The following is an 11739-nucleotide window of genomic DNA, read 5'->3' on the forward strand; positions in this document are numbered from 1 at the left end:
GTCAGAGCCCGGTAAAATGTGCCAGGGGTGGATGGGAGCCCACAATACAGCCTAACCTCATTGAGGAGGGTTCCCCTTGGTGCGACCCAACTGGGACTTCGAATGCGCTGAAGGTAAGGAGGCGTCCCAAGTGTACCATCAGACTCTCATGGCTGGCTTAGAGCAGCCTCCAAAAAGCCAACTAATTTGGCCAAAATAAATTCAGTGAGACAAGAGCCAAATGAGAGCCCAGCAGCCTTCCTGGAAAGGATAATGGAAGCTTTTAGACAGTATACCCCTATGGACCCACAGGCAGATGAGTCACCGCGGCAGTTATGTTAGCATTTGTGAATCAAGCAGCCCCCGATATTAGGAAAAAGTTACAAAAGATAGAGAGGTTAAATGAACAATCCTTGCAAGATCTCGTGAGGGCAGCCAAGAGAGTTTTTAATCATAGAGAGACCCAAGAAGAGAGAGAGGACCGCATTAGAAGAAAAAAAAAAAATTTTAGAGCTGAAGAAAACCGTAAAAATCAAAAAGAGCTGGCCCAGATACTTTTTGCTGGGGTTGAACCAGAAAGAAAAAAAATTGGACTCAAAAACTAAAAAAAAAAAATGACAAGGCGTAAGCTTGAAAAAACCAATGTGCGTTTTGTAAAGAGTTTGGACATTGAAAAGATAAATGCCCCAAGAAAAATCTAAAAGAGGGGCCCAAGAACCCAAGAACGAGACTCCCTCTCCAGACAGTCATATCCTCTACGCAGGTGAAGATAGCGACTAGGGGGGTCAGGGCTCGAAGCCCTCCCCGAGTCCTGGGTAACTATAAATGTGGAGGAAAACCGGTTGGCTTCATGGTGGACACGGGAGCCCAATACTCAGTCTTAAACCAAAAAGATGGACCATGTCTAAGAAAAGTAGCTGGGTGCAGAGAGCAACCGGGCTAAACGATATGGATGGACTACAAAACGGCATGTGAACTTGGGGCCCACCAGGTAACCCATTCTTTCTGGTGATACCTGAGTGTCCAGCGCCCTTCTTGAGAAGGATTTACTGTCTAAAGTAAACGTCCAAATTCATTTCGACCACGGACAAGTGTCGGTTTTAGATGGGACGGGCATCCTCTTCAGGTCCTGTGTCTGGCATTAAAAGATGAATACAGACTCTACTTGCCAGAGGCCCCAGCGACAATAAGCCCCGAAGTACAACCATGGGTTCAAAGATACCTTCAGGCCTGGGCTGAAACAGCAGGAATGGGACTGGCCAAACAGAGGCCCCATATCATTGTGGAACTGAAAGCCAGTGCTTCCCCGGTAAGGATACGGCAGTATCCCATGAGTCAAGAGGCTCGACAGAAAATTACTCCTCATATACAATGCTCATAGACGCTGGGGTCCTAAAAAGTGCCGGTCCCCATGGAACACTCCCCTGTTGCCTGTGAAAAAGCCTGGGGAACTGATTTTAGACCGCGTTCAAGATCTTACGAAAAGTCAACAAACGGGTGAATGATTATTCATCCTATGGTTCCTAACCCTTATACATTGCTAAGCAACTTGCCTCCAAACTACATTTGGTACACTGTTTTAGATGTAAAAGATGCCTTTTCAGTTTGCCTCTTGCCCCCGCAAGCCAAGAGATCTTTGCCTTCGAATAGCAGGAAGACGGTAGTCAGACCCCTGTGCAGCTGACATGGACTCGCTTACCACAGGGTTTCAAAAACTTGCCCACATTATTTAATTGAGGCCCTGGACGAAGACCTCCGTGAGTATTGGGTTGAACACCCTACCATTGTTTTATTACAATATGTTGATGACCTTATGCTGGCAGCAGCTACAGAGAAAGAGTGCCAAGAGGCAACGGGCGACCTTCTCCAAACCTTGGGGACTTTAGGTTACAGGGCCAGTGCCAAAAAGGCCCAGATTGCCAAGCAAGAGGTTACATACCTTGGTTATAAAATAAAACAGGGCCAGAGGTGGCTAACACAGGCTATAAAAAGAAACCATCCTCCAGATCCCTGAGCAGGCTAACCCTAGACAAGTGAGAAAATTTCTGGGAACTGTGGGATATTGCCGGTTATGGATCTTGGGGTTTGCAGAAAAGGCCAGGCCCCTATATGAAGGGACCAAAGAAAACAAGGACTGGGAATGGACTGAGCCAATAAAAGAGGCCTTCCAAGAGCTCAGGCGAGCCTTGCTAGAAGCTCCTGCCCTTGCCCTCCCTGATCCATCTAAAGCCTTTCCAATTATTTGTAGATGAAAAGCGGGGGATAAAAAAAGGGGTACTAACAAAGAGATGGGGACCATCGAAGCGACTTGTAGCTTACCTTTCCAAGAGACTGGACCCAGTGGCAGCTGGATGGCCACCTTGCCTCCGTATCATCGCCGGCCACCGCGCTCTTAGTCCACGATGCTGATAAACTGACTTATGGACAGAGACTCTTGGTCTACACTCCTCATGCCATAGAGAGAGTTTTAAAGCAACCCCCAGGTAAATGGATTTCTAATGCCCGCTTGACGCACTACCAGGCCTTGCTACTTGACACCCCACGGATTCATTTCCAAATGCCCTGCACTCTAAATCCGGCCACTCTTTTGCCCAATCCAGAGGAAAATAGCCCCCTCCATGATTGTGATGAGATACTGGCCGGGGGTAACAGCAATGCGAAAAGACTTAACTGATACTCCACTGGATAACAGTGAGCTAAAATGGTTCACAGATGGCAGCAGTTATATAAAAGATGGACAGAGACGGCGGGAGCCGTAGTAGTAGATGACTCTGGACAGACGATATGGGCAGAGGCCCTTCCCCCGGATACCTCAGCACAAAAGGCAGAGTTAATTGCCCTGATTCAAGCATTAGAGAGAGCCAAAAGAAAAAAAAATAACTATTTTCACTGACAGTCGCTATGCTTTTGGCATGGTACACATCCAGGGCCCAATATATCAGGAACGGGGGTTTTTGACAGCTGAAGAAAAAAAAAAATTAAAAACTTGCCTGAAATCCGTAGACTTTTAGAGGCTGTACAGATGCCTCGGGCTGTGTCAATAGTACACGTACCTGGACATCAGAAGGGTGACAGCCCCACGGCACGAGGGAATCGTGCCGCAGACCTGGCAGCTCAAAAAGCAGCTGATGAAGATTTCATCACCCCTGTGTTGGCGATCGGACTTCCACCTCCAGGTATGGGAACTCTGCCCCCAACCCCTGAGTATTCATCCACAGACCTTGCTTGGATCCAAAAACACACCAACCTTCAAAAGATGAAGATGGATGGTACCGAGACTCAGACGGCTACTTGATACTCCCTGCTCAGTTGGGACGGCAACTATGTGAGCATTTGCACTTTTTCTACTCATCTGGGAAAAAAGAAGACTCTGATGCTCTTTCAAACTGTGCGCCTGCGATTTCCCCAGAACCAGACAACTGTAAAGAACATAGTGCATGCTTGTAAGGCGCGTCAACAGATGAGGCCAGAAAAAGGACAACATGCAGGACTGAGGTATCGGGGGAAAAGGACCAGGGCAACACTGGGAAATAGATTTCACCGAGGTAAGGCCAGGCAAGTATGGTTACCGGTACTTGTTAGTGTTGGTGGATACCTTCTCAGGGTGGGTAGAGGCTTTTCCCACAAAGGGAGAAACCGCGATGATAGTGGCAAAAAAGATTAAAAAAAAAATAGTTCCCAGGTTTGGCCTGCCAGTGACCATCGGCTCTGATAATGGACCTGCTTTTGTGAGTCAAATAGTTCAGAGCCTTGCCCTAGCCCTGGGGACTAAATAAAAGTTACATTGTAAATACAGTCCACAGAGCTCAGGGCAAGTAAAAAAAATGAATCGGACTCTAAAAAAACTTTAACTAAATTGGCTACAGAGACTGGCGGGGACTGGGTGACCCTCCTTCCCTTCGCCCTCTTCCGTGCGCGTAATACTCCTTATCAACTTAATCTGACCCCAATTCTGTATGAGAGACCTCCCCTGTATGTCCAATATTTAAAGGAAAAAAACTACCGCCTCCCACGTTGGGACAATTCCAAGAGGCCTTGATGGCCTTAAGCAAGGTGCACTCTCATGTCTAAAAACTGCTCCGGAAAATACATGTGGGTCAAAATAAGGGAACTATTCCCTCACATGACATTGGCCCAGGAGACTGGGTATGGGTCAAAAGGCACCAAACCAAGGCACTAGAACCTAAATGGAAGGGTCCTTATGTTGTTCTTCTTACCACCCCAACTGCCCTAAAGGTCGACGGTATCGGGCCTTGGGTGCATTGCAACCATGTACGCCCAGCTGCTTCAGCAGAGCAAGAAGACGCTAAGAAAAAATTGAAAGCATCTCTGCACCCGTCCAACCCCTTGAGGCTAAAGCTTCGAAGGTGCCAACAGGACCAGGACAACTCGGCTGGGCCGTCTTGTGGATGACCCAGTTACCCTGCTCCGGAGTTGCCAGAGTAAACCCACATCAACCCGTCAAAATCACCTGAAAGCTGCAAAATAGACTAACACGTGAGATGCTTAACTCTACCACCGCAATACATCCACCAAATACTTGGTGGCCAGACTTATACTTTGACCTTAAGCCGGTGGTAAATATACCCTAAAAGAGGGGCAAGCTCCGAAATCATGCATTCTGGGCATGTCCAGGTGCGCCCAGGCATAACTAAAAGATCTGTGGGGAGATACAGGGGGGACTCTGTGCTGCCCTAAAAAAAGAGTATTGTTTTTATGCTGATCACACAAAAATAGTTAAAAAATCTATGGCCAAAATAAGAGAGGGACTAGCCCAATGTAAACGAGAACGTGAGGCTCAACAAAGATGGTTTGAGTCTTGGTTTCAACAATCCCCTTGGTTGACCACCCTAATCTCCACCTTGCTGGGACCCCTGCTAATACTTTTACTAATGCTTACCTTTGGCCCATGTATTATCAATAGACTTGTAGCCTTTGTAAAAAAAAGCATAAATACAGTACAGCTGTTTGTGTTTCGACAACAATATCAAACAGTGTCTCAAGATGGAGAAAAAGATTCCTCTATACGATCTAAGGACAGGGGGGAATGTTAGGGACCAAACGACGGGCTCTAGGACCTGAGTCATGTTTACCAGAAAGAGACAGGATATGCGCTCATCCTGCCTGGCCAATCATGTAACGCCAGCTACTCCTGTAACTGAGACAAAGAACTGCCTGTATATAAGCTGCCATACTCCTTTGTTCGGGGCTCTTGTCAGATTCCCTTGTGTGGGATGAGACTTGGGCCCTAGCGCGCTAGGAATAAACAAACTCCCTTCTTGCGTTTGCAATACTGCGGTGGACTTGCTCTCTCGGTCGGTTCGGAGATACGGGCTCAGAGCATAACGCTTGCAAGGAGCTGCCTGATCACTCTTTCCTTGTCTCCCTCAGGTAGTAAGGAAACACATTGGCTACAGCTGTAGATGTTTTCCTCATTGGCCCTATGCCTTTGGGAGTCAACCTGAATGCTTCTCACAAATAGACTATGATCCTGTGAACTCTGAGTGACAGCTCTGTCATCTTCCCCAAGCTGAAACTATGAAATAAGAGTTTAAATCAGAGTGTGTGCAAGCAAGAACATTGGTTTTCCCCTTGTACACACACCCAGAGCTCCATTAGGACAAATAGTGCAAAAATGAAAAAATGGTCTTGTGCACTGAACTTGTCTCCTTCTGTCTTAATCATCCAATTGTTTCCCGACTTCCTTGCAATGAGACTCCCATGAGGGTAAGTCCGGGCTGGGTAATGTGAGCAGAAGTGCTATTACCTCTGTGTAGCCCTGGCCCTTGGAAACATCCCATGTGATCCACTAATCTTTTCCCTTTGCCTTCAAGGAGAATAGACTCAAGTACTACAGACAAAACTGAAGTCATGTGTTAATGATGGAAAAATTGCAAAACAAGGGGACCCATTTCCCTGACTCACTTTTTGGAGAAGAGCAAACTAGAAGAGTCACTTGATCAAGAAGGCCTGCATTGTGCTCTTCAAAGAAGGAAAGGAAAGTGTCCATTAGAATCAAATTCCTGACACTTTTCTGGTCACCTGTTACAGAGGCTGAACAATAGGTTAACTGACAAATGCCTTAAACAACATACTCTCCTAAAAACTTCCATAAAAAGTATACTTCAGATGTTGAAAATAGAAATACCCCCAAATACATAAAGATCTTTTACATTATGTTATAAAATCGTTTATTTTTAAGAAAAGAGACTTTGTTTTTCTGTCTAAATGTTTTTGTAAAACTAGGATTTTTATTTCAGATATTTTTCAGCTTGTAAGCAAACAGAAGTCCAGATCACCTTGGAGAGTTAAGGAAACAACAATCTGATTGAGTAAAGAATTGCCGCAAGCATAATTTTCATTGTATCTGTTGACGTTTCTTGAGGATTCTTACATGAAGGAAAGGTACTTTTCAATTTCTACTCTGACAACCTCCCAGGCACAGGGGCTGTATTCCTTTCCCTTCAGGTAGAGATGGATTCTTTGGAAATACTTCCAGACATCAGTTCCCAAATCGGGACAATCCAGAGTCACTTCTTCCAGCTGTTCCAGGCTCTGACCCAGGCTGGAGAGTAGTTTGTCGAGGAGGGTGCTGTTCCAAGCAGCATAGCTGCTCTCCATGGTGAAGAGGTTGAAGATCTGCTGGAGCATCAGTTGGTGATAACAGGTGCCTTGAGTCATCTGGATTGGGGTGATATTCCCTCTTCTCCAAGGAAACTTGAAGTCGTGTCTGTGCTCTAGGCATGACTGGGAGGGGATCGTTTTCATCTGTCTCAAACGTGTGAAGATTTCTTTGTTGTCAAGAGGACAAGCAGGGGTGGAGCAGAGAATCACTCCTGCCACTAGCAAATAGATCTTGGCCATAGAGAGTTTCCGTGATTCACTGGAGGGCCAACAGGGGGCGCGCGGACACCACCAATCAGTGAGCGAAAGGTTTCTTCGCCGGGTCCTGGGAGAGCGCTTCTCTAGGAAGCCGCAAGGCGGAGGAGGTCTTACCGGTTTTCTTAAGAGTGTTTGCGAGTTCTGAGACTTCGTTTCGGCGGGTTTGGCAGCCAGAGAGGAAAAGCGTCGCTGCTCAGAGACCAAGCTGGTGCGGCTTTAATAGTGCACTAAGAAGCTTTCGCTTCCGAGCCCTCGCCGGAGACATTTTTGCGTGGTGGCAAGCCCGGAACCTTGCGTCTTCTGCTTTCCCCTGAGTTTGTTTGGTGTGTGTGTGTGCTTTCTTTTCGGCCAGAAATTTGAGCGAGGCCATTTTTACAAAGTTCTTTTATGGTGACTCAGACCGTAAAGAATTGGCGGCAATGTGTGAGACCTGGGTTCGATCCCTGGGTTGGGAAGGTCCCCTGGAGCAAGAAATAGCACCCACTCCAGCATTCTTGCCTGGAGAATCCCCGTGGACAGAGAAGTCTGGTGGGCTACAGTCCATGGAGGTTTCAAAGAGTCGGACAGAACTGAGCGACACTGCATGTCGTTACAAAGAAAAGACGTTTACAAAGGGGTTTGAGGCAAAGAATTAGAGCGAGTTAGGGCCGATTTCACAGATCCCGGCTAGTTTCTGGCGCGATGAAGGGGCAGTTCAGGGAATGGGGAACTTGGCCGCGACGACCGGACGACCGGACGAAAGGACGGTGTTGGGGACGCCCTGGAGGTGAGTCGGAGCGCGGTCCCCACCCGGGCCGAGGACGGGGGAGCTGTGCGCCCCTGGAGATGCTTTGGGACTTTCAGGGTGTCTTTTAAGTTATCGGCCTTGAAGTGGGGGAGTAAGTATTAATTAACTGAAAAGTAAGAATATTAAAACACTCATAGCACTGTATTCTTAATGTATGAATTTATTAATAGTTAAATACAATTAATACTAATCGTATTTAACTTGTTTAAAATGTTTATATTTTGAAATATTTTAATGACTGTATTTAAATATTTGCTCTATGGTATTAAGCAGTACATGAACCGTGAACTTCTAGATGTTCAAGCTGGTTTTAGAAAAGGCAGAGGAACCAGAGATCAAATTGCCAACATCCACTGGATCATTGAAAAAGCAAGAGAGTTCCAGAAAAACATCTATTTCTGCTTTATTGACTATGCCAAAGCCTTTGACTGTGTGGATCACAATAAACTGTGGAAAATTCTGAAAGAGATGGGGATACCAGACCACCTGACCTGCCTCTTGAGAAACCTATATGCAGGTCAGGAAGCAACAGTTAGAACTGGACATGGAACAACAGACTGGTTCCAAATAGGAAAAGGAGTCTGTCAAGGCTGTATATTGTCACCCTGCTTATTTAACTCCTATGCAGAATACATCATGAGAAACGCTGGGCTGGAAGAAGCACAAGCTGAAATCAAGACTGCTGGGAGAAATATCAATAACCTCAGATATGCAGATGACAACCACCCTTATGGCAGAAAGGGAAGAGGAACTAAAGAGCCTCTTGATGAAAGTGAAAGAGGAGAGTGAAAAAGTTGGCTTAAAGCTCAACATTCAGAAAACAAAGATTATGGCATCTTGTCCCATCACTTCATGAGAAATAGATGGGGAAACAGTGGAAACAGTGGCTGACTTTAGTTTTTGAGGCTCCCGAATCACTGCAGATGGTGATTGCAGCCATGAAATTGAAAGACGCTTACGCCTTGGAAGGAAAGGTATGACTAACCTAGATAGCATATTGAAAAGCAGAGACATTACTTTGCCAACAAAGGTCCGTCTAGTCAAGGCTATGGTTTTTCCAGTAGTCATGTATGGATGTGAGAGTTGGACTGTGAAGAAAGCTGAGCGCCGAAGAATTGATGCTTTTGAACTGTGGTGTTGGAGAAGACCCTACAAGGAGATCCAACCAGTCCATCCTAAAGGAGATTGGCCCTGGGTGTTCTTTGGAAGGACTGATGCTGAGACTGAAACTCCAATACTTTGGCCACCTGATGTGAAGAGCTGATTCATTGGAAAGGACCTTGATGCTGGGAGGGATTAGGGGCAGGAAGAGAAGGGGATGACAGAGAATGAGATGGTTGGATGGCATCACCGTCTCGATGGACATGTGTTTGGGTGTACTCCGGGAGTTGGTGATGGACAGGGAGGCCTGGCGTGCTGCGATCATGGGATCGCAAAGAGTCGGACATGACTGAGCGACTGAACTGAACTGATATGGTATTAAATGTATATGAGTATTAAATAGCATTTTATTGAATTCTGTTTAAACTACAGTTCTTTATATTACACTGAGAATTTAATTTTGCTTTCTTTGCTTTATTGGAAGCAAACTCATTAATTATTTCTGTCCTTGCTTGACAAATTTTTGTAACTCTGTGACAGTCTTAATTTTTATTTAACCTGGGTTTCTGAAACACTGCTGCCAGGACCCTACCTAGGGTGTCATGTGGAAAGAAGAGTTAGTGGAAATGTCCCTGGTGGTCCAAGGATTAAGACTGAGCTTTCAATGCAGAAGGTGCCAGTTTGATCCCTGGTTAGGGGGCTAATCCCAAATACAGTGCTGTACAGCCAAAAAGAAAGGAAAGAAGAATGGAAAGGAGAGAGGGAGGGAGGAAGCAGAGAAAGAAGAAGAGGCAATGTCTTGTACAAAGCATTGAGGAAGTTTACCAGGTCTGATATTTTCATTTTCTTTGGGAAGAATTTTATAGACCAAACACAAATTTCCCAGAGTTCATTGACGTGAAAACTCCCTTTGCAAGACATGGCCCTGCAAATGCAGGGTCATTTCTTGTCTTTATTTAAAATTTTGATGTTTCATTCAGTGTGTGTTTTAGCATTTTCATTTTTTAACATTGAATTACAATATTATCTATCTTGACATCTTAGATTTGGTGCCTTTTAAATTTCATACTTATGTTTCACCCTTACGGCAGAAAGTGAAGAGGAACTAAAGAGCCTCTTGATGAAAATGAAAGAGGAGAGTGAAAAAGTTGGCTTAAAGCTCAACATTCAGAAAACTAAGATCATGGCATCTGGTCCCATCACTTCATGAGAAATAGATGGGGAAACAGTGGAAACAGTGTCAGACTTTATTTTGGGGGGCTCCAAAATCACTGCAGATGGTGATTGCAGCCATGAAATTAAAAGATGCTTACTCCTTGGAAGGAAAGTTATGACCAACCTAGACAGCATATTGAAAAGCAGAGACATTACTTTGCCAACAAAGGTCCGTCTAGTCAAGGCTATGGTTTTTCCAGTAGTCATGTATGGATGTGAGAGTTGGACTGTGAAGAAAGCTGAGTGCCGAAGAATTGATGCTTTTGAACTGTGGTGTTGTAGAAGACTCTTGAGAGTCCCTTGGACTGCAAGGAGATCCAACCAGTCCATTCTAAAGAAGATCAGTCCTGGGTGTTCATTGGAAGGACTGATGCTGAGACTGAAACTCCGATACTTTGGCCACCTGATGTGAAGAGCTGACTCATTGGAAAGGACCCTGATGCTGGGAGGGATTGAGGGCAGGAGGAGAAGGGGACGACAGAGGATGAGATGGCTGGATAGCATCACCGTCTTGATGGATGTGTGTTTGGGTGAACTCTGGGAGTTGGTGATGGACAGGGAGGCCTGGCGTGCTGCAATTCATGGGGTCACAAAAAGTTGGACACGACTGAACTGAATTGAACTGACTGACATTTCATACTTAAGAAAAGTCCTTTCTTAGTTTACCCCAATACTAACCCAAGAAATAGCTTAAGAAGTACTGTTGCCATCTTCCCTGGATGAAAGTATAGAAATGTCCTGTTTCTTGTCATCCTCTCCCCTGTCTTGTTGTATAACTATTTCCTGGTCTCTTTAACCCTTAAAAAAAATCTTTGTCTGAAAATAATATTACCAGAGGTGGTCTGAGACCAACTTAAGATGAGGTAAGGAGCAGTTTATCTCATTTGTATTCTTCACAGAGCAGCCATGTTTTTTTTTGTTATTGTTTGTTTTGTTTTTTGTGAGTTGTTTGGTTTTTTTTTTTTTTGACAATTTTCTGAGGTGCTGGTTCTCTGCAAAAGGATTCAAGTGCTGTAAGATTATTTTCCAGAATGTTCCAGGCACTTCTCTAAGACTGGACTCTTGGGCTCTGTTTCTTCACAATCCTATGGGCAGCCCCGTCTCCTAGGGTTTGCACTGGGGGCCTCAACGTGCAGACCCCTGACAGTGTTAAAGGCCTTACAGTCAGAGCTTCTCCTGGTTGAACTGAGAATGGACTAAAGACATTACTATTGGTTATATTGATATGAAAGGCTGCTATCATTCATTATGTTCAGATTCTCAGCCTGTAATTTGCAAACTTTATATTTGATGAACATGATATCCTCTGTGACCACTACTGAAGTTGTCTTGATTTTTTAGAAGAGGAAATGAAAGTCTGACCTCAGTTATGCTCAGGAGCCCCAGATTGTCTGAAAGTAGAGCTTCCTGCTGCTCCCAGTCCCTCCTCTGCATCAGCTCTGAGTACTGGCCCTCAGATGCTCTGACCTCCTGCTGCCTCATTCCTCTCATCCTGCCTCCAATGTCCTCGCCCCTGCTCCCAGGAGGGCAGTCACCATCCCTGCCTGACTGTCCTGGAATCCACATCGTCAGATATTTATGCAGTCAGCATATTTTGGTGACAGAATGAAGAGAACTGTATGAATTAACCCATGTTCAATATTATGCTACTATCATCTGTAGACCATCAGAAAATGAGAGCTATGGTCCTGTTAATAATTGTGGAAGAATTCAAACTTTATGTATTAGATCTTAAAAAGAAATACAGAGAGTTGTGGCTAGATATATTTTGGTGC

General features: G+C 45.1%; 1 protein-coding gene across 1 annotated transcript; it reads right to left on the reverse strand.

Moving 5' to 3' along the window:
• Positions 1-6323: 6323 nt before the first annotated feature.
• On the reverse strand, positions 6324-6843 carry LOC102178826 (interferon omega-1-like). Its single transcript, XM_005683616.2, has one exon. The coding sequence runs from the start codon at positions 6841-6843 to the stop codon at positions 6370-6372; it is 474 nt and encodes a 157-aa protein (XP_005683673.1). The 3' UTR covers positions 6324-6369.
• Between the last annotated feature and the right edge of the window lie 4896 nt (positions 6844-11739).

Source organism: Capra hircus, unplaced genomic scaffold (genome assembly GCF_001704415.2).
Source record: "Capra hircus breed San Clemente unplaced genomic scaffold, ASM170441v1, whole genome shotgun sequence".
Classification (NCBI taxonomy): domain Eukaryota; kingdom Metazoa; phylum Chordata; class Mammalia; order Artiodactyla; family Bovidae; genus Capra; species Capra hircus.